Raw genomic sequence first — 24816 nt, forward strand, 5'->3', positions numbered from 1 at the left:
ACCGATAACTGTACAGTTTAATCACATACACGCTAGGGCTTGCCTGTCGGTTATGCATGCACGGCTAAAACCATCATGCAAAACCTAGCGTGTATGGCCTCCATTATTCCCACTTCGTTGAGCTTAATGGCAACAAACTCATTACCACTCTTTAAAGTCATCATTAACAGACAAATCATTTCAACTACAATATATGTAAAGTGGCACAACAAAAATAATCAAATATAAAATCCTTAAGGCGCGGTCATACCTCATTATCAACAAAAATTGGTTTCTTAGGGAGTCGTTTACAATATAACGCAATGAAAATATTCCGACGCAAAAAATACAGTACACAAAGAAGGATTTAATGATAATTTATAACCGAATAGAATATTTATATATAATTTGAAATATCCAATAAAAAAAATTGGAAGTTGCTTCCCAAAAATAAACTTTGGAGTCAAAAATCTCCGAATTTTAAGCGATAACAATATTCTTTTTTTTAAAGAATTGAATAGAATTAGTACTTTTCTAAAACTTAAACCGAACAATTTTTCAATTTATTATGTAAATTTTGAATAAACAAAAGAAAACCAGTAAAATAAATGCCCATTTGCAGCTTAGCCACATGATCAACACAAATAATGTAGGGTTGGTTGTAGCGTTTACAATCCTAGTCAGTCCGCGCCTTAAAAGTAATGCCTTACATGAGTCAAAAAAGTAAATGTAAATGAACACGTAAACACTAGAGTTATTAAGTACCGTATGCATCTCATCTCATTCACACAGAGTATAAATAGATGAAAGTATTCTGTGAGCATTTTATTAGTGATTATTAAAATTATAATAACTTTAATTTTCAAACATGAAGCAGATTTTTTGGTACTTTACTGTACTGATACTTTTAAATTTTTAATATTTCAGAATGAAGTATTTATCACAGAACTCACAGAAATTGTGCCAAAGATTGATGAATTATATAGGAGACTGACAAAGACTGCAGTTGTAAGTATCTGAATGATTCATAGATTAAAATATTGCGTTGAAGATTTTGTTTGAAGGTAAAGTGTATGACTAACACAAAGTGTCATACAAATCGTGAGTGTAAGATGTAGCTTGTCACACACAATAAAGTATTAAACCTGGCCTGTTTTTATAGGTTGTTTATAAGCAAGTGACTCTAGACCTATAAATGATCTTAGGGTATAGACCATGGGTCGGCAAGAAGTTTTTGGTGATGTCCGGATACTGGAAATTTTTAACGAGGTCCAGGCCCCTATATACAAAATTCATATTCTTCCGTCCATGATTAAAATAAAAACTTACTTTTTAGGAAATCGGAAATTCCCTGCAAAATATGCAAAATGAAAACGAAACTACAGATCTGACAAAACTGATGAACACTATTGATCAACATTACTCCAAACTGACGTCACAAATTGATAAACAGAAGGCGGATGTTACAACTCTGTTATGTAAACTGGCGACTGCGGAAAATGATTCATTGGTAAAGGCCAAAGCAGAAGTTGAGAATTCTATAAAGAAAGCTGCAAAATTTTCAAATGCTGTTAAGCAACTGGATCCTAATCAACTAAAGAAGGTATGTTTTAAAATGTACTATTTAATAATTGTTATAAAGGTGCTAGTTGTAAATCGAGTTATTTAAAAGCAAAATAATATATAGTAAAATAAGAGTGATAACAGAAGATGTAGGCGCCTTAGAACTAGTATGACCATAAATATTGTTATAATTTAAAAAAAATTAAATTTGGAATATGTTTACTATGTTAGAAGCTTCAATAATTTCCCGCCATTTCACTTTTTTTTCGAGGTAAGTATTCAATCTCAATAAAATAATGGGGTGTCTAAGAAAACAGAATTGCAGTGATTGCCTTGTACACAGTTGATATGGCGCCAACAGTCATTTTAAAGATACTTCAAATGTTTTAGTATAAACGACAAAAGTCTGAATCTGAGAGTTGAACAAGATTTATCAAGTATACGTCACTCATACGGTTGGTTCAGTGGAAGACCTCTCACACGTAACGTGAGAGCGACTCAGCTGTTCAAGCCAAAATTCGACGGAAACAAAAAAATTATCGCGAGTACCCAGCGGTGGATTTACACTAGGGGCAGTTGGGGCAAGTGCCCAGGGCGGCAAAATTTGAAAGTGAAAATTTTTTTTTAGTCTTATCAAGATTGCTCGATATAATTAATTAATTCTGTTAATTAATAATTTTTGGTTTAGTTGATAATGAAAAATTTCAATTGAAAAATAAAATATAAAAAACTATAAGTTTAAGCAAAATTCCAGTATTGGGCTGGTTTAAATCCGGCCCTGCGAGTACCTCAAAAAGATTCGACCCATGACTCCTTCGTTGATATCCTTATCACTAATGAAAAATGCTCACAATCAAAGAGCACTTCAACAAGCAAAATAACCATTGTACACTCATAACTCTAAAGCAACTTCTGAAATGGTTGGAGAAATTCCTGCATCAATTATGGTTTATTGGCGGGTGTCTTATCAAGGGCTAAAGGTTCATTTTTGTGAAAAAGAGGATATATTGCTCATTCAAAACTAAACAATTTGTTATTTTTGAGTTACTAAATAATGATTGTTAACTTTTTGGATTAAATAGTTATTCGATAATGCGCCTATTTCTGCCGTGAAGCAGTAATGTTTTACTGTGTTTCGGTCTGAAGGGCGCCGTAGCTAGTGAAATTACTGGGCAAATGAGACAACATCTAATATCTCAAGGTGGCGAGCGCAGTTGCAGTGCCACTCAGAATTTTTGTGTTTAGCAAGAATCCTGAGTGGCACTGCATTAGTAATGGGCAGGGCGTAAAAGTTAAACAGTCCTGTTCGTCTCGTCTCTTATTGTCCCAAAAAATTGCTGATTTACAATCATAGTAGGGCTAGTAATCAGCAAGATAACCATTGTAACTGTTTGGGATCTATTTTTACTCCTATGGAATAATTTTCATAAAGTAAATAATAATAAAGCTGTGGAATGAGCTTCCTTGTGCGGTGTTTCCGGGACGATACGACATGGGTACATTCAAAAAAAGCGCGTACACCTTCCTTAAAGGCCGGCAACACTCTTGTGATTCCTCTGGTGTTGCAAGAGAATGTGGGCGGCGGTGATCACTTAACACCAGGTGACCCGTACGCTCGTTTGCCCTTCTATTCCATAAAAAAAATCTAAAGACCAATCTTCTATGATCACATATAATTCGTGTTCTCTCAGATGTATGGTATATTATAATATGAATTTAATTTCAGGTCAATGTATCAGCAATACTTGAAGATGCCAAGAGGCTGTTGGAGGCACCATGGTATTTGAATAAGGGTGGATCAAATGATGCTATCAAGTAAGTACAAGTGAACAAGATAAATTTTAGGCTTATATAGATTTTGAGGGGCGAGCAAGTACAGCTCTGTAACGGTATTACATGTCAAGATGATTTTTAAGAAGGTATCATTAAGAAAGTCATTTATGTTATAGAACCCTTTCAAGTTATAAAGGCATACATTAAACATGAAAAGACTTACTTAACCAAGTAGTAGGCATAAAAAAATTGTTTGTTCTTGGTGTTATTATTATTATCTTATATTATTATTGGCTTTTTCGCCCCTTAATAAATTGAAGTATGACTATTTGAATTACTAACGGCCGTTCCCAAAGCAAATTAATACCTTCTACTGTCAGTAATTAGCTGTCAATAATCTGAAGCTGTCCCAATATACCCGATAAGTCATTCTTATCGCCTTATATTGGGACGCGTGATTTGCAATTTCCATACAAACTTCTATTGCCTGGTAAGCTATACGTCCTCCCATTGACAGACAGCGTGTGCGGATAAGGTGAGTTACCGTCTATAATTTTATTGGGACAGAAAAGCTAACGATAGTTACGGTTTTTATCTCAAGTAGGCCACAACCGGAGATAGACTGAATATTGTGAACGGCCGTAAGGCAACTAGGCAAGCTATCTACCCATCGTCTTATCCTTTACTGCAATAGTAACAAGTTCTGATACTAAGAACATCACCCTAAACACATCATAAATATTAAGTGATCTCTTTGCTCTTTTAATAGCACGACTCAAGATCCATGCCAGGTATTTGGGTGGACATTTAAGTAGCAGGGGTCCAAACGAGCTTGTGAGTCACCTGATTACCACCTTGTATTCTTTTTTTGGGTGTCGATCTTTGTACATTGGGAACTCATTTATCCACGTAATATAGCAAACATGCTTTATGAATATTAAATTCAAAATATGGTTTTTAAGTCACTTATTGAAGTGAAAGTCCACCCTTCCCATTCAAAAACGCTGTAAAAAAGTTTTTAATAAGAAAGACATGAATGTTATACTTATCTTTAAAACAATTGCTGTATGGAAACACGCCCAATAATTGACGACCTATATAGCCGAATGTTTAGTGACCCTGACTACTAAGCTAGAGGTCCCGGGTTCGAATCCCGGTAGGTGCAATCATTTATATGATGAATATGAATGTTTGTTTCCGAGTCATGGATGTTTATATGTATTTATGTATTTTTAAGTAAGTATATCGTATTAAATATATCGTTGTCTTGTACCCATAGTACAGGCTGTCCCTAGTTTGGGGCGAGATAATTTGTGTGAAAGTGTGTCAATATTATTATTATTATTAATTATAAAACAATAAGCTATTCGCACTATCTTGTAATTTAAAACCTATTTGATGACAGCTACAATAATATTATAATATATTCTAACGAAAATCTATTCAACCAAGTAGATCGCTTCGTAATTACATAGTAATTGGCAGCACTGATTAGTAACATTCAAATATGTCGTCATAATGTTGTTTGTATTGTAAAATTTCGTTTCGATACTTGTTTTATGTTTAAAAGTGTAGTAAACTTTTTTTAATATAGGTAATTATATTTTTATAAAAGAAGAAAAACTATGAAGTTTTTTTAGTTCGAAGTAAATTACTGGACGTTTGCTAGCCAAAAAGTCGAACCATAGTAGCTTATCCAGATGTTTTGAGTTTTCTTTAGTGTTAATTCCGCCAATATTTGTCTTTAAATGCCTCGTGACAGAGTTTTGCGAGTCAACAAGTCTCCTGAGGATGCCACGTGTAGAGGCGAAACACGTGTCGAATTATTTAAAGACAAATATTGGCGGAACATTTGGATGATTATGGATTTCCGCAAAGTAACGCCTACTTCAATAAATTTTCCATTGTACTTGTCTCATAAGACTGCTAAAGACAGGCTGCGTAGCTAAGATAGTTGGTGCAGATAACCATAGCAATTGCAGTGTTTATTTCGTTCCGTAATAGACTATAATATATTAAAACATCATTCTTACCATAGATTATCAGTGAAGGAAGAACTGTATGAACCATTAAAAGACTATGTGAGTTTGGAAGGCGTCAATGATGTGTCGTATAAACTTTGTTCTACTTCGGAGTTGAAGGAGAAAAATATTGATCTACCGGAAGCGCCTAATACACCTGTGTTTCCGCCAAAGATGATTGCAGGTATATTTTATATCTTAAATATATATTTATAGCCCATAACCAAAATTATTGCATATTGATTCAAAATTAAACACAAAGAATGTATGCAATGTAGCTAAATAATGATATTAATGATGTGTGGATGATGCGGCTACTGTACTCATTAACATTTACTTTTTTGGCTTACTCTTGTAAGGCATTTACTATTTGACGTTTGTGTATGTTTGTTGCATCATTTTACATATTATATTGTTATTGAAATGATTTGTAAATCATGGAATAAAAGAGTGGCAATGAGTTTCACTCATCTCAGTCCAGTATTTATTATGTAGCTCCTTGGTGTGCTACCTTATGACTGATGCAGGCCAACCAGAGGGGAGAGGGACTATTGGTTCAGGTCCAATGGCTATCATCTCTGAGCCCCTCCTTGCTAATTTGTCAGCAGCATCATTACCTCTGGAACCACTGTGACCCTTGATCCATTGCAGAGTTACGCGATTGTTGTTATCACATACTTCCGTCAGGGAACAGTAACAGTTGTATATAAGCTTTGAGGTGATAATATTGCTTTTTAGGGCTTGTAGTGCTTATTTGCTATCCGTAAGGATCCGGATGGAGTAATCCTTTACCTTACGTGTCAGTCACCGTAGCCGCTTCGATGATACCCATGCATTCCGCTTGGAAGACAGAATTATGAGCTCCAAGTGTTGCAGCTATGTTTATGTTTAGATCTTCCGAAAACACTCCGTATCCCGTTCCAGACCTTGTTTTTGAGCCGTCAGTGAAGATCCAGAGCACATTTCCATTAAGACACTCTTTCGGTTCTTCATGCAGCTGTATTTTATATTTCTTGTCAAAAATAAATTGCTTTGGAAACCTCTAGTCGAAATTTTGGAGTAAATTTCTTATCTGGCCTCTTTGAAAAAATTATGGATTGTGATCCCATCCTGTTAATGCATGAAAACCAGGTAAACTCGTACATAAAGATGAACCTTATTACTTGTCGGTTGCCTCATTAAGGAAAGTCTCCACATTTTTGACTGACATTTTTTAGGTTTAAATCCATCAGACATCCTCTTCAGGTACGCTAATAATTTCGAATATGTGTCCAGTTTTACGTCGTTATTAGTACTGACTGCTGATTTTAGCATTGAGAAGGTACTCCAAAGAGTGGAAGATTGTTTAGTTTTGGCTAAGTGCTGGAAGTAGACCGAAAACACAGATTCTGAAAAATTCTTGGCGCCCGTTACCGGGGCCCCATCGGTGTGAAAGAGCTGAGTGGCAGATTGAACAAGTGAATAGATGCTGACGCTGAACTTCGATTGTCTATAATTTAATATTTTTATAATTCACTTTCGCTCCAGTCTTGTTATAAGTAACACGTCATATTTTAATATCATTGTAATTAGTTTTGTGTAATAAATAATAATTTTTAAAAAGACCTTTTATGATCGTCCGAACATAACTGGCGCAGTCGGTAGGATCGCGGCACTTTCAAAATCAAGTGAACGGTTCTAATCGTAATAACCGCGATCGGGATATAAGAACCTAAAAGGACGATTTACGGGAATTTCGGAAAATTGAAAATCCTGTTCTGGGGCAAAGTCCGGCGGGAGATGCAGAGATTTCGGTAAGTACTCTTTTACTTCCAAGTTCCTTTGCTCTATTTCCTGTCGTAATTTTTTTTTAGATATTATTTTAATCATTACTTCAAATTGGAAAATAATTTGAATTTTATATGAACATATATTTTATTTTGTGTTGTCGTTAGGCTAAAATCGCCACGGATTTCACACGGATATAGGATACTTCGTAGAATTATTGCATTGTTAAGTAAGGCTAGGGTACAGTGAAAGCTATAATGTCTCTTAAAGATTGCGATAGCGTTATTAAGACTATGGGTGATTTAATTCCGAGATATAACGGTAACCCCAAAACATTAAATTATTATATACGAGAAGTAGAGAGCGTTATTAGTTTAATAGAGCCTGGCTGGCAAGCGCACCCCGTGTTAATAAGTTTAATTAAGAGTAGGCTTAGTGGTGCAGCTATAGATGCTATAGCGTACGAAAACTCACTGGACTCGTGGCCGGAGGTTAAACATGCGTTATTAAGACGTTTAGGAGAAACGAGAAACGAGATCCAAGTAATGCAGGAACTTACTCGAATGCGTCGCCTTAAATCGGAGGACGCCGAAACATTTGGAAAACGACTTAGGGACATATTAGATACATTATTTACAGTCGGAAAACATACCGATAAAAGTTATTATGAAAGTATGGTAATAGAACATTATATAAGTCAGTTAGAATTTAACGTAGGAATAGGTGTTAGGATTATGAAACCCACGTCGTTAGAGCTTACGATTGTTGCGGCTAGACAGGAGGAAGCTAAACTAATTCATTATAGGCAAGCAAATCCTGGTACAAATACTGCATCTACTTCGCAAATAAGACAGAAAACAGATCATTCTAGATTATTCCCACAAAATAATTATTTGCGTTCTATTAATAATAACCCTCCACGATTATTCAATCCTAATTTTGTACCCCAACAAAATAATATGAATTCACAACAACGACAGCAGTGGATACAGTCCAGCCTGCCTTGGAAGAATTCTCACCAAGGTCACAAGACTTCAGGTAATGTACGTAATAATTTTGGACATCAACCCAATATGCCTCAACAAAATATAAATCCGACTCAAAAAGTATCAGATGTAAGTATGAGGTCCGTCAATAAGCCAGAGAAGCCACAATTTGCTTTCGAAGAGTTGTTCTACACCCCGAACGACTACTCTCAGGTAAGTAACCCAAGTGACTATGATCACCACCAGTATTTTGAGGAGCAGCCACCTTCTGAAGAAATTCATGAACAAATTATTGGGGAAAATCAGGCAATTACCTCATGTGATGAACTGGATTTTCGGGATGGCAACAACACCGACAACCAGAGCTAGTAAAACTGAATCATCACTATAAAGATCATTTGCCCTATATCGAGATACCTGAATATAAAGGTAAGTTTTTAATAGATACAGGAGCCTCGCGATCGATGATATCACCCGACGCTATAATCGGTACATTTTTTGAACATTGTATAGATCATGAACTTTTTGAAGTTAAAACTGCGCATGGTGTTACGAGACATGACTTAGTAGCTCACCTTCCATTACCACCGGTTTTTAATAATGAATTATGCCACAAATTTCTAATCTTTGACTTTGATCCTAAATATAAAGGTCTAATAGGGCTAGATTTGCTTAAGGTCTTATGCAGTAATATAGATATAAAAAATAAAGTATTATGTACGTCAAGCGCAACTATACCTATTAATTTCGATTACCCAAAAAGAAATATTAGTATTGAACCAAGATGTCAAAAATTAATAAAGGTTAAAACAAATTATGTAGACGGCCAATATTTGCACGAAGATTACTTTTGGAATAATGGTGTAATTTGTCCTGCTGCAATTATTAAAGTAGAGAATGGTTATTTTCGGACGTCTGTACTAAATTTCAATACTGAAAAAGGGTTTATAAAAGCAACAGCTCCGTTCGTGTTAGAGCCTTATTATAATAATAGTACGGAAACTTCTTGTGAGCTTCATTCAATTACTACTAGATCAGAGATAGATAGAGAACTTTGCAAAAACTTAGAGAAAATTAGAACACATCACATGAACGAAGAGGAAAAGCGAGAAATATCACGTTTATGTTATCAGTACAGGGAATTATTTCACTCTGAAAATATTCCATTAACATTTAACCATTCAGTGAAGCATAAACTTAGGCTTACGGATGAAACACCTGTATATGTTAGAAGTTATAGGCAGTCTCCGCAACAACGCCAAGAGATTCGTAATCAAATAGATAATCTCCTTAAACAAGGAATAATTAGAGAAAGCATTTCTCCATGGTCATGTCCTGTGCATATTGTACCCAAAAAACCAGATGCATCAGGAAAAATAAAATGGAGGCTTGTAATAGATTATAGAAGACTCAATGACCGTATAATTGAAGATAAATATCCACTTCCAAATATTTATGATATTTTAGATAGGGTAGGTAGAGCACAATATTTCACAACGCTTGATTTAGCTAGCGGATACCATCAGGTGGAAATGGACCCGAGTGACGTAGAAAAAACAGCATTTTCAACAGAAAGAGGTCATTATGAGTTCCTTAGGATGCCATTCGGTTTAAAGAATGCGCCTAGTACTTTTCAGCGTCTTATGGACCATATTTTACGAGGTGTAGATAATGTATTTACTTACCTCGATGACGTAATTATAATTTCTACATCATTACAAGAACACATACATAAGCTAACACAGGTTTTTGAACGTTTTAAAATGCATAATCTCAAGATACAGCTAGATAAGTCAGAGTTTCTCCAAAAACAAGTGACATTTTTAGGCCATGAACTTACAGACCAAGGCTTAAAGCCAAATAGGGACAAAATTAAAGCAGTGCTAGACTTTCCACTTCCAAAAACGCAGAAGGAAGTCAAATGTTTTCTAGGTTTGGTTGGATACTATCGAAAATTTATAAAAGACTTTGCAAAACTCACGAAACCTATGACCATATGTCTCAAGAAAAATCATTCAGTCATTCATTCACCTGAGTTCATCGATGCGTTTAACAAATGTAAACAAATATTAACAAATGCACCTCTATTACAATATCCAAATTTTGATGAACCATTTATCCTTACGACAGATGCATCAGAAGTAGCAATTGGTGCAGTACTGTCCCAAGGACGTGTGGGTTCAGATAAACCAGTCGCGTACGCGTCTAGAACTCTATCTGAAACGGAAAATAGATATTCTACCATAGAGAAAGAGCTGTTAGCGATCATATGGCAAAAAGGGCAAAAATTTTTCATAATAATATAGATTCGTTAGCAGTCAACTTCGATGATAATGATGATAATGAAATAATAAATAGAATATTTGAACATGCACGTAGGGAACAGGCAGGCGAACTGCAAACGGACAACCTTGAAGTAAACGAAAATGTCACACCATCAATTATAGTCACAGAAGGAGATAATATAACGGTAGCAAATGACCCTGAACAACTCGTATCCACTAATCACACACAGCCAGATAATGAGAACAGGGGTATACCTATAATATCTGACGCTATAGATAGACAACAAAAACAATTTCATATTAGGTCGACCCCAGGTTCAACTTACCGCATAGAAAATAGGTCAACAAGCTCTAGGCAAGTAATTAAAGATGTGTTTATCCCTGTAAATAATACAGAAGAGGAAATAATTAAATTCTTAAAGGAACATACTGTAGCAGATCGAGTATTTCACTGTTTTTTTCATAATGAAGAGTTATACCTTGCATTTTCACGTGTGTATACAACAGTATTTAACGACAGAGGTCCAAAATTATTTAAGTGCACATCACGGGTAACCTTAGTGGAAAATAAAACTGAACAGGAGGATTTAATAAAACAACATCATATAGGAAAAACAATTCATAGGGGAATACAAGAGACATATAAACAACTCCGTAGAAAATATCATTGGCAAAATATGTTACTTAGCATTCAAAAATACATCAATCAATGCGATGTTTGTTTGCGAGCTAAATATGAAAGAAACCCACTGAGACCACCTTTGGCTTTAACGGAAACGCCTACAAAACCTATGGAGCATCTCTTCATGGACTTATACTCCACACGTGGGGCAACTTTTTTAACAGTTATAGATAATTTCTCAAAATTTGCACAAGCCATCAACCTAACTGCATCAAGTAGCGTTCACGTAGCAGATGCACTATTACAAATATTTTCTGTTTTCGGTTTACCCATGAAAATCACTACAGATTCGGATTCGAAATTTGAAAATGATTTAATAAAAGAGATCTTTGCATTACATGATATTAACATACATTTCACAACCCCTTACAACCCTAACTCAAATTCTCCAATAGAACGATTCCATTCCACTATTGCTGAAATAATAAGAATTCAGAGAATGACAAATAAAGACGATCCTATGCCTTTATTAATGAAATATGCACTTATCGCCTATAATAATTCAATTCACTCCAGTACTGGGTATACACCACATGAATTAATGTTTGGACATACAGCATCTAGGAATCCACTTGAACTGTATTACCCGAAGGAATTCTATCAAAATTATGTTCTAAAACATAAAAATAACGCAGAAGCTGTACAAGAGTTCGTTACAGCATACATGTCTAAAAATAAGGAGCAGATAATTAGCAAGAGGAACCAGGCAGCACAAGAAGCGGCTTTCAAGGTAGGTGAAACTGTTTACAAACAGGTGGCAAAAACGGCGCGAGACGACAAAACAAAGCCTACTTATAAAGGTCCGTATAAAATAATTCACTTGCATCCTAATAATATAGCCGAAATTATTGGTAGTCATCCGAATGCCAAATCGATAAGAGTTCATTACAAGCTGCTCAGACGGCCTCATCTTGTTACAGGATCTTCATCTCAAGAGCCTTCATGCTCTACGCAGGAGCCCTCGTGCTCTACGCATCAGCTGACGTAGTTATAGACTCAATAGATAATACAAATGGCATTGTACTTATTAACGAAGGGCAAGTATTTAAGCAGATCGATTCCTTCAGCCTAGTATGTGTATACAATATTACAGCACTTCAATCTTCGTCACTGAAATTACTTTCACTTTTTATGATAACAAAGTCTTTAGAAGTAAATACAGTATCCGGAGATTCGCATAAAACATACAAAGATCAGTTAAATTACACTTTTACTTTGGTAGATAAGAAACTTAGCTTATTTAGATCTTATTCTAATAATTATAGAGTTAAGCGAGGATTAGTAAACGGGCTTGGCTCTATAGTCAAAGCAATAACTGGAAATTTGGACAATAATGACGCAGAAAAAATAGAACAAGAAATTAGTTCTATACAGAATACCGTTAATAATATTAAAAACAAGCAACAAAAATCATTTTTTTTGGCTGAAAATACTATTAAAGAATTTACCTCAGAATTAGAAAAGATTAATAAAAATCAGAATAAACTAGCCTCGATAGTTAATAATGTTTCTAATAGTTCTAATTTAGTTTATAATCAATTACATTTTCTAGATATATACGTCCAATTAAGTTTTAGTTTACAATTAATTTTAAATAAGCTAATGATATTAGAAAATGCAATTACGTTTGCCCGAATGGAAGTCATGCATCCTAGTATAATTAATCCTCATAATTTAATTAATGAATTACTAAGTATCAAGGAAAACTATTTTCTCAACCCAATCTCGGAAATAGGTATACGTACAATAGATGATATAGAGAAATCTGTGGTGGTTAAAGCTTATAAAACAATGCACACACTAAATTTTATATTAGAAATCCCCTCGGTTGACCTCCAGATTTATGACCTTATTCACCTGTACTCCATCCCCGATAAACAAAACCTTACGATAATCCCAAAATCCAAATACCTTGCACTTGGAAGTGAGGGGTACGCTTACCTTGATGACGGATGCCGGCATATCTCCGAGACTACACTTCTATGCAGCCAACTAAATGAATTGTCTATAAAGAAAAATGAAGACTGCATCATCGCACTGGTGCAACACAAACCTGCCAGTTGCACACTAGCTAAAATGGTTTTGCGTAGTGGGAAAATTCAGAAGATCAACGACAACAGCTGGATTGTTATTCCAACAACGGAAGAGCTAGTGAGGAAAATGTGTGATGGAAGGACTCATTACGAAAAAATAAAGGGACCCCAAATCATTACTATTTCAGAAGGATGCGTGATTCAAATAATGAATAGTACACTTCAAGCTCATAGAATTTTTTTAAATATGAATGAAATTATACCATTGCCACATCAACAAGACTATTCATATAAGTCACCAGCTGATTTCACTTTGCATATCGAGGATATATCATTAGACAACATCCGTGGTCTTATTAACCAGGCACGAGAGGTGGAAGATCCAGATGAAGTTAATCTGCCCCTCATCATGGCGACTCCGAGTTGGACTACAGTAATATTATACTTCATAGGCCTCGTGATAATATCCAAAAAGATCTATCAATGGCTTAAGAGCAAGCGGATGAAGCCTAACCCAAGAGCCAGTGAAGAAGCCAGCGAGGACGCTGGAGGAAGCTGCAAGTTGCGCTTCCATCTTGAAGGGGGAGGCGTTACCGGGGCCCCATCGGTGTGAAAGTGCTGAGTGGCAGATTGAACAAGTGAATAGATGCTGACGCTGAACTTCGATTGTCTATAATTTAATATTTTTATAATTCACTTTCGCTCCAGTCTTGTTTTAAGTAACACGTCATATTTTAATATCATTGTAATTAGTTTTGTGTAATAAATAATAATTTTTAAAAAGACCTTTTATGATCGTCCGAACATAACTCGCCTCGTGCATTATTTCTCCATTCAATAAAATTACCATAGGCTTTCTCCCGGGATTTTTCAGGTAATAGATTATCCATCACATGTCTTGCGTCACCTCTATTACTTTCAGTAGTTGATTCTATACTTTCATTGTCACTTGAAGAACTCATTTTTCAAAAGAAAACCATGGATTTCTAACAATCCGTGAATATTGCCGAAAACACGGGCTGTAGTTCGCGCGTTATTAATATGATTTCTTTTTTTTCGTCGTACCAGCCAGTATTTATGCAAACAATATTTGCGTTCGATTTCTTTGGCGCTGAAGACTGAGATATTCCAAAATCAAAAAGTGCGCGGTAATAATAATTGCGGCGTACTTGTAAAGAGGATTAAAAACTCATTCGTACCCCGCCCGCTTAAAGTTTCGTGTTTCTACACGAAACTTTAAGCACTTTAATCACCACCTTTGAATACGCTTAAAAGTGAACTAAGTCGTCCTTTTCGAATAGATGGGATGAAAAAACGTTTTACATTGCTGCTTTTTGGCCAATAATAATTTAAATAACTGGAGAAAATGCGGCAATGTATATATAGCAGTTGACGGTTATACGTTGTAATTTCTGGCATGTTCCATATTTCGGCTTTGTTTTTATGCGATGTGATTTGTTTATATTACTATGTATAGAACGTCATTGGTTAACACAATAAAATTGAGGAGGATATTTATGAATTTATTACATTTTTAGATGTTAGAGAAAACGCAAAGCCGACTGACAAAGAGGTCACGAGAGCCCCAACACTTTACAAGACGGCACCAAAGTATCACACCAAGACTGGATCCTGTTCGTCCCTCAACTCGATTAACAGTGATTCATCACTAAACTGCTACAACTCCTGTAAGTTGTGTAAACATAAATACAAATAATAAAATGTACCTAATAAAATTTATTTAAACTTAATAATGTCGCCGGTTGCCGGATTTCCGTATAATGTCATCCTCATAATCTATATGTCTGACGTTTCTCCTGTGGAGCTTCTACTTACAAGTAAAATGAGTAAAGAACTAGTTTGCACAATATTTCTAGAAGGCTACGAATACTTCAAGCCGGCCCACTATCTAGCGCTGTACAAAGCGCAGGTCTGGCCACATATTGCTGTCATTTCCCCAGTAACAGCTTGAACCATTTGACCGCGTGCAACGCAGAGCTGCTCGAATTGTCGGGGAGCTCTTTGACCTGATTCCCGCCGCTGAATACCACCTTAGCATGACACGCCATAAATTAGAATATCATCCCCTCCGACTGGATGTGTGTAGAAATAACATGCTTGTAGGAAATGTGATTAAGGCCTATCGCATCCGACAGACTATCCGTGACGCACTTTTTAGTCTGTGATAGTAAAACTAATTATATGCAGTGACGCAGACGACGCGCAATAAGTCTGACACACAAAGTATCCTCGAAGATCTGACAGACCGCGCCGCACCGTGCCATACAAAAAGTGCGCCAAAAACATATTACGTTCGCGACTACACGCGCTTACGCAGACGACGCACAATTTAGTCTGTAGTTTGCAGTTACTAGTGATTGACGTGTATCATGGCGTTAAGGTACGGACAGACGTGATCATTACTAGCACGAAAGCATGCTTTTATTGAGCATGTGCTCATTAGTAGCACGTGTGTACTGTATTAAGCATACTTATTTAGAGCGTGCTTAAAAATCAAACGACGTTTGATTTTCGAGCATCCATCCTGAGGCGCGGGTAGAAGGGGGCGTGCTCCGAGCCCGTCTGAACAGGTTTGCTTATTAGCATGCTATTATCGATTTGATCTCGATCCGCGGCGGGCGACTATTATTATTTTATTGAGTTCGGTATGGATATCACTGTCACTATATCTTTGTACATCCATTTTGTCCAAGAGCCTGGTGCCAAATAGCAGCACGTCTGTCCGGTACGTTTGCTTTGAGCATGCTTATTTATGAGTATGCTTAAGCAAGCATGCTTATTGCTGGCAAATGTGAACAGTAGCATGAGCATGCTCACTTTAAGCATACTTAAAAGCACGCTTTTTTTGAGCACGTTTGTCCGTACCTTTAGACATCAACGTATCGATGTTGGTACAAGAAATAGAAAACAGACCATCACTATACATACACACTATGATACATACATCTTTGGCAGAGTATCATGACAGAAATTAATTATAATCATTTTTAAAGAATTTGGTGCATACATAACTAATTAAGGTAAAATATGTTGGAATAATGTTTTCTTTTAAAAATTATTACATAATTAGTTCCATAGCACAATACAACCAATATTATGTTGTTGTTGTGATGATTGTATTAATATTGTGATATTATTAAATGATAATTAATATAAACTCGTTCAATTTAAATTACCTACATATTTATTATTTACTTGCCTAAGCGTCACTGAGAGCCTTTCTTCGAGATGTATGCTCTTCCTCAATGGTGTTTCCGAATGTGTTAAAGCAGGTTTCGAAATAATTAACAGCTCGTTAAATGTAGTAATAGAAATTTTTAAAATTGTGAAAAATTTATTTTGATATAGTTTTAGAACTGTATGTTTAATATGAAACAGCCCCTTTTTATTTCTGAATGAATAGGATGAACCCAAAATTCTTTTTTTTATATCTCAAGAAATAATACACCGCAATCTCTGTACATCCCTACAGTAAGTCCCTATCCAGTATACAGTTATCCCCTTATCCTTACAGCAGTTCCGCCGACAAAAAGTGTGGGTCGTGTGCGTTGAGTCTGCCAAAGACATTCTGCGCGCAATGCAGACTTTTTGTGTCATCTGCGATAGGTGTAAATGTGATTAATAAATGTACAAATTTTCCACAGACATTCAATATAAAAAACCCATGATACAACAAGTTCAGCCCTTTTTGGAGAGTCAACACCCAAGACAACTTGAAGAAGGTAATGTATAGTGATTTTTTACGATGCGTTCAAGAACCGCACATTATGACCACCATAAAATACTGTTTTATTAGAACAAATTTCTTATCTGTAAAAATGTTATTAAATGTTGTTATAAATAGTAACATTGATATTTCATCTCTAAAAAACAAAGAAATTTGATTTAACCTCCATTGCAATATCAGTCGATATGACATGAAATGTGAAGTTGCAATAAAATTTGTCAAATATGATAGGTTAGGCCGACTCTAGTTTGTCTCTAAATTAAAAAAAAACTTTGACAGCTGCCTGAAAACTTTTCATTACCACCATTACTCGTGTGGTGTTATTATAAAACTCGCCTTCTTGGCATTCTTTTAGGGTGGGTATGCATGTATAAGGGGTGGTAGATTATTGACTTTCAATAAGTGATTTTATATCCTATTTTGAATAAAAAATAATTGAATTTATGAATTTGTCATTAATAATATTTCATAACATCAAGAATTGTTTCGTAAAATATGCTGCCTGTTGTTATAATGAAATTGTTTCACAGCAGAACTGTCAAACAGTGCGTCAATAAATTCTCTCATCGAAAATATGCCCATACAAAAGAAATGTTGAAAATAAAAATCTCTCTCAAGTTGGACCAAACTGCACTCCATGAAGTAATCCCCATTAAAATCCGTTCATTAGTTTAGGAGTCCATGGCGGACAAACAACGTGACATGTAATTAATATATTAAGATTAAGATATTAGTATAAACTTGTAAATCCCTTTGTTCCACACAGGTAGCCAAGAGCTAGTATACATAACCCACATAGTGGATCCTCACAATTTCTTCGTGCAGCGCGCCTGTCATCAATCTAAGGTCCAGGAACTGTTGAGGGAGTTCCGAAACGCCAAGTCGACCCCAATGCCGTCTGCTAATCATATCACTGAAGGTAAGAACCAGCCTCGGATTAAAAAACTGTAATGCACTATTAACTTGATCGACGGCAGTGAAAGACTGAGAATGGGTGTTAAACGAACTAAATCAGTTTGCGATTCAATTGATATAATTTTTGACATTCAATTGACATTATTGCGATTTAATCAGTTGATTTGACGCCAACCTAAATTAGATAGCTCTAATCACGTCGTGGTACGAAATGGCAAAGCAGTTCATTTTAGGTTGTCAATTGATTCGCAATAAGAGTTCATGGTAGGCCCGCAGGACTCTGTCGACGCCCCTCTCGGGACGTCCGACCATTGCCTGGTCAGGAGTGTAGTGCCTCTCCGACGCCAACGTCGCAGATCACCATCGACCCGCCGCGTTTGGCACTACAAGTCAGCAGATTGGGATAGGATGCGTTCCTTTTTTGCATCCTACCTTTGGGGTAAGGTTTGTTTCCTTTCGGATGATCGTAGTGCCTGCGCCGTTGCAGTAGCCGATGTAATACTGCAGGGCATGGATATTTTAATACCAAGCTCTGTAGTACCGATCGGTGGCAGATCACAGCCCTGGTTTGATGCGTCAGTTAAAGCAGCATCTCACTGCAAAAAACAGGCGTATCAAACTTGGGTTGCGGCGCTGGGCTCAAAGGATCCGAACTGCAAAGTTCTAAAGAGGAAATATAACCGTGCCTGCAGATTTGTTAAGCGGCAAATCGCCCGTGCGAAGTCGAAGCTTGTCGTCAAAATCGGCGAGCAGCTTTCCAGTTACCCGACCGAACACGCATTCATTGTCGAAAGCTGCTCTTGGTAACTTCAACCAGCCGCCCATGCCGCCGTTGCACATCGAATGTCACCCTGGCCTATGGCAAAAGAGAAAGCCGATCTCCTGTGCACTCTTTTTGCCTCCCACTCGACTCTTGACGACAACGAAAACACCGCCGACCATCCCGGTGTCAGAGCTCCATGCCTGAAGTACAGTTCTGGCATGGACAAAACTGTTCGGCGAGCTCTGTTTTCGTTGGACGTCAGGAAGTCAAGCGGGCCGGATAGCATTTCTCCAATCGTACTTAGAACGTGTGCCCCTGAGTTGACGCCGGTGCTAACGCATTTATTCCGGCACTCTTATTCAAAAGGCGTAGTCCCTGACTCATGGAAGTAAGCCCTTGTCGATCCGTTCCAAAAAAAGGAGACAGTTCGGATCCGGTAAACAATAGGCCAATTGCTATTACCTCCCTGCTCTCCAAAATCACGAAGGTCATAATTAACCGCCAGCTCTTGGTATAACTTGACGGTCACCTGTTGATCAATGACCGGCAGTACGGCTTTCGCCATGGTCGGTCGGCAGGCGATCTTCTGGTATACCTAACACATTATTTATTTATTATTAGGCGGCGGCTATTGAAAGCAAGGGGGAAGGCCTGGCAGTTAGCCTGGATATAGCGAAGGCCTTTGATCGTATATAGCACAAGGTGCTCCGTTCAAAACTTCTATCATTTGGGCTTCCCGAGAGCTCATGCAAGTGGACCTCCAGCTTCCTCACTGGGCGCAGCATACAGGTCGTTGTCGACTATGTCGTTATTGCTCGAATCCCAAGCCCGTGAACGCTGAAGTCTCTGAGGCTGTGTGCTATCTCTCAAGCTGTTTCTTCTGCATATCAATGATATGTTGGAGGTGTCCAACATATTGATATGCAGACGACAGCACTGGCGATGCCGTATACACGAGTCATGCAGGTCTCTCGGGAAATTCTATCGAGTCCTCTCTCGAAAAGGTCGCGGAATGGGGTAAATTGAACCTTGTCCAATTTAACCCCCAGAAGACTCAAGTTTGTGCGTTTACCACTAAAAAAACCCCATTGTCGTATCACCGCTCTCCGACAACACTTCAAGGCCGGCAACGCTCTGGTGATTCCTCTTGTGTTGCAAGAGAATGTGGGCGGCGGTGATCACTTAACACTAGGTGACCCGTACGCTCGTTTGTCCTCCTATTCCATAAAAAAAAATATTTTTTTGATATTCGTGTCCTCGTCACGATAAAGATATTAGAGATATACAACATAACGAAATTATGTAATATTCCTAGTGCTACGTATAATGTCGATTTTAACGACTTGTTGAATGTTGACGGCTTTTAACCTCAAAAAGAAAACTATAATTTAATCCAATATTATATAGCGAGATTGTATATCCTTAGAAAATGGGAGTCTTTTGTTTCATCCAATCAGATGAGATTTTGTGTCGTAACAACATTTGGCAATTAATGGCAATATTATTTAACCCTTCTACTCATGTCTGTTCATAAAATATTTATAACTATATTATATATATATTTTATTATAACTATATTTATAAATATATATTTATGAAAGCGTATGTTTTTAGTTTTTTTTTTTAAACTATTATTTATTTTTAATATGCAGCTGTTCATGTTCTTGGTATTATAACACTCATGTTAACAATCGAAGTTAATTGTTTAATACTACATACCTACATTAATGCGCAGGAAAGGTGTACCTCGTGTATAGCCGGTCAGATCAACTTTGGTTCCGGTGCCGCATCATGAACATTGACCGCAGCAAACCCAACGCGATTGAGTACCAGGTGTTCTGCATTGATTTCGGCGTCACCGAGAGTGTCCCTATTGATCAGTATGTGATGTTGTTTATTTATCTCATTTCTCTTATTATATTTTTGTATATGGCGAATAAGATCATGCCTACTTATCTAGCACGAATACACACTACGCGAACTGTAATTTTCATATTATTTTTTTTAAACAAAGGACGAAACGAGCAGGACGTTCAGCTGATGGTATTTAATACGCCCTGCTTTTTACAATGCAGTGCCGGTCAGGATTTTTGAAAAACCCAAAAATTCTGAGCGCAACTACAGTTGTACTCGACAACCTGAGACAAGATGTTAAGTCTTATTTTATAGTAATTTCACTAGCTACGACGCCCTTCAGACCGAAACACAGTAATGTTTACACATTACTGCTTCACAGCAGAAATAGGCGCCGCGTTGTGATACCCATAATCTAGCCGGCATCCTGTGCAATGGAGCCTCCCACTTCATATATTTGTATAATACGATTTTTTTGCTGGTAGAGCCAAAAAATTATATAGATACTAGTTGACCCGACAGACGTTGTCCTGTACACACGTCTTAAATTTGAAAAACCGGTCCAGTCGTTAGGAGTTCACTTACATACACATGAGCAGGAGAATTATATTATATGGACGAAATTGAGAATCTAAACCAATCTCAAATTCACTGGAACACACAAATAAAATCATCAAAATCGGTCCAGCCGTTTAGGAGGTAGTTCAATTGTGAATATAAACCATTCTCGAATCCACCTGAAGACACACACCAATCTCAAATTCATAAATCATCAAAATCGGTACAGCTGTTTAGGAGGACTTCAGTTACAACAGACAAAATAAATATATATATTAAGATGAATTATTAATTTGACTACAAAGAAATAGCGATGTGATTGACCTTCTTAGCAACTATACATTTAATATACGAGTTCTTTAGCAAAGTTATATTTAGGCACACTTGATCAACCTTTAAACCTCAAGAATTCATGAGAATACTGTAAAAAAGTGGTGGCCCTTATTTTGTTTTGATATATTTATATCCGCGCGGGGAGTGTCCCGGTTGATACCTGCCTGATTCAGTACTTTTGGACCCATATTCCTTAATGACCTTCAAGCTTAAAGCATACTCTAGTTATACATCGGTATCTAAGCATTCACACGATTATAAATCTACTTTGTGAACTCCCCAACCCAATAATAAAGCTTAAGACAGCTTCTGCCATAGAGTTGACAGGCGGCTTTTGGCACACAGTTGACATCAGAGAAGAAATTATATAGTTTAAAGCACGGACGAGTAAAAAAAAGAAGGACTCCGCGCCGGTGATATTAGCAAGTGTAACACCGTTATGCTAGTGTGTGTGCAGTTACGGGAGATATAAGTTACACAATTTTTTCTCCCTTAAATAATCCTATATGGCCACAAATACTGATATAGATAGTATCGTTTTTACACTTTTTCACAACGCACGACGGCATTTTGTAAATATTTTATTGAGACGCAAACTGATCTGTCACAGACGATGACAATTTTTTTTTATGGAATAGGAGGACAAACGAGCGTACGGGTCACCTGGTATTAAGTGATCACCGCCGCCCACACTCTCTTGCAACACCAGAGGAATCACAAGAGCGTTGCCAGCCTTTAAGGAAGGCCTTTAATTCTCTTAATGGCTGCCTATCGGCCTGTAGTAGTGTAAGTGTGTGCGTGGGGCTATGTATTTACTCGTTAATCGGCTTGTTTTGGTGCTAAACTGTTACGTAAGGTGACACGGAGTCCTTATTTTTTTACTAGTCCGTGAGTTTTAAACTACTGTTATAGTTATTACTTTGATTATATTATTATATATACTGTTAAGTGTTTTAAATTGAATCTTGAAATTAACAAGCTATTCATTTCAATTAAACAAAAACGTTTTCAAGTATAAGAATAATTTACGAGTGAAGTTGTGAGTCACCGCTGCAAATTGTAATACCACATATTGTCGTACAACAACTTTCGCTTGCATGTCATCGAACCAGTTCCGTGGCTTTGCCAATACTGCACTTTTGCCGTCGCGACCTGTGTAAAGTCGCCAGTGTGTTGTGTGGAATCACTTCCGTGAATGTTTTTTGTATTTCTCCAGATCGCAGTAGGCTATAAGGTAATATAATAGGCGCTGTAGCTAGTGAAATTACGGGGTAAATGAGACTTAACATCTTATGTCTCAAGGTGACGAGCGCAATTGTAGTGCCGCTCAGAATTTTTTTCAAAAATCCTGAGTAGCACTACAATTGTAATGGGTAAGGCGTATCAATTACCATCAGCTGAACGTCCTACTCGTCTCGTCCCTTATTATCTTAAAAAAAATTAAATTAATAATTATACTCGTCTGTGTGTCTGTTTCCCGCGTGAAAATTCGACCTCCTCTTACGCACACATACTTGTTCCATTTTCCTTAGCTTTGAGTCTAGCTGAGGAATGGAGTTCCTTGTTTGCTGGAGAAAGGTGTTCAGAGGTGAAAAATTGGGACTTTGCTGCTTTTTTTCCTATGAGTGAGGTGTTTAATTTGTCCGGCTTGGTTTTAGATTTATTAAAATAGATAAAAGCTGCTAGAAACAGGTCTCTTATACGTGGTGAACAGAACTATACAACAATAGGACATGGACTGGAATAAAATATTTTTACTTTTAACGTCAGTCACTCTCAATGACTTTATTTATTTCTTTGATAATATCCAGCACAGTTTTACATTCGTGAACACATTTTACTTCTACATTATTAGACAGAGCACTTCGTTCCAACGCGTACTAGACCGAAACACAGTAATGTTTACACATTACTGCTTCACGGCGGAAATAGGCGCCGTTGCGGTAACCGTAATCTAGCCGGCATCCTGTGCAAAGGAGTTTCCCACTGGTTAGAAAATATTTATACGATTTGTAACATTATAAATATTTACTATCAGAATTTACGTGGTCTGCGAACAAAAACTCATAATTTCTATCGTTATGTCTCTTGTTCTCTTTTGATGTTATTGTGTTAACTGAAACTTGGATAAATTCTAGTATTAATTACAATGAATTGTTTGATATTAGATTGTTATATATCCTATCCCATAGTGCAACAGAGCCTTAAGCTCCTCACGCTGCGGTAGAGCCTAACGCAGCACTTCTCTTATCAGTCAGCCCTTCCGGGCGACTTGTTATTGTAACAGTAGTTGGTAAGATAGTTTTAAGTTACATTCTGCATTTATATTTTAGTTATTAATATCAGTCTTGCATCAATCTCTGTAAGCTCGGGTCGTAAATAATAAACTCTTATTTCGATTCTAAAATATTAATTCTAATTTCTATTTTTAAAAACCCAATCGCTCGCTCCCGAAATCTAACTGGCGCAGCCGGTAGGATTGCTGGTTGTTGCCTTCGCGAAAGTTACGCGTGTGAAAACTGTGAAAAGTGGAAAGTTCGTGTAGAATAGTGTTTCCCGAGTGGTAGTACATAGAGTTGTTGTTACTTAACATCAGTACGGCGCTCTATCAAGGCAATCCTCGAACCAAATAAATTAGTTTAGATATCGCGGAAAATAACGCAAGTGAGCAGAGATGGTGCTAGTTTATAAGGCGGTTGGGCAGTGAGTACCCTTCTACTTCCTTCCCAATTTCCCTTCACATTTTTGTTAATAGAATTTTAACTCGTGTGTGTTCTTGTTTAATATTTAAGATTAAAGTGAATAGCATCTTTACTTTATTAAGTTAGTTAACCTTGGAACTTTATATTATTTTTAGATTGAAATTTTAATTAATTAATTACATTATTAATAATTAACTTTAACGTGCTTTTATATTTTATTTTAATATAAAAAAAAATGAGTCAAGGTAGTACTACGGCGGAGGCGGCAGCAGCTGTGCCTCTTTGCTCCCCCTCGCTAATGTCTCAGGCGGAGACATCCATACCCCGGGACGTGCTAAATTTAATTACTGATTATAGCGGTGAAACTAATTTACTAAGCTTATTCTTACGAAAGTGCAAATATGTTATCGAACGATATCAAGGAACCGTAGAGCGGAATGAATTTTTAATGCAAATAATTACGAGTAAATTAAAAGGAAAAGCGGCAGCCCTTATAAGTGAAAGAGGGGACTTTTATTCTTATAACGAATTAAAATCCTTGTTGATTCAACATTTCGGAGATCCCAGGAGTGAGGAGTGCGTGGCGATAGAATTGGAAAGTAGAATATTAATTAATATTCGTTTTGAATGATAAGTTTGCTTAATTTCTATTTTGAGTTCATAAGTTTAAAAATTCTATGGATTGACTTTAACCTTTCAAATTTTTTCATGTACAAGAAAATCGGAAGTGCCGTTCGGCACACTACGCCCTAACCAAGTTCTGACTCTCATTTTGTTTTTAAGATAGTTTATTTTGCATGGTCTTATAGCTTGTTTCAATAGTTTTCTTATATTATATTCTCTCATATCATCCT

The 24816-nt window shown here is 36.7% G+C and overlaps 2 protein-coding genes across 4 annotated transcripts in view; one reads left to right on the forward strand and one right to left on the reverse strand.

Moving 5' to 3' along the window:
* Nucleotides 1-24816, reverse strand: part of LOC126966856 (programmed cell death protein 2-like) — a 285939-nt gene that overhangs the window by 39943 nt on the left and 221180 nt on the right. The gene's annotated exons all lie outside the window — the stretch shown is intronic.
* Nucleotides 1-24816, forward strand: part of LOC126966833 (RING finger protein 17) — a 48514-nt gene that overhangs the window by 6000 nt on the left and 17698 nt on the right. For both annotated transcript variants that reach the window (XM_050811090.1, XM_050811091.1), the window contains exons 6-13: nt 907-987; nt 1316-1582; nt 3269-3357; nt 5354-5520; nt 14628-14777; nt 16755-16832; nt 17604-17756; nt 20251-20395. In XM_050811090.1, coding sequence (XP_050667047.1) covers nt 907-987; nt 1316-1582; nt 3269-3357; nt 5354-5520; nt 14628-14777; nt 16755-16832; nt 17604-17756; nt 20251-20395 — 1130 coding nt within the window. The remainder of the gene's footprint in view (nt 1-906; nt 988-1315; nt 1583-3268; nt 3358-5353; nt 5521-14627; nt 14778-16754; nt 16833-17603; nt 17757-20250; nt 20396-24816) is intronic.

This window comes from Leptidea sinapis, chromosome 11 (assembly GCF_905404315.1).
Source record: "Leptidea sinapis chromosome 11, ilLepSina1.1, whole genome shotgun sequence".
NCBI lineage: Eukaryota > Metazoa > Arthropoda > Insecta > Lepidoptera > Pieridae > Leptidea > Leptidea sinapis.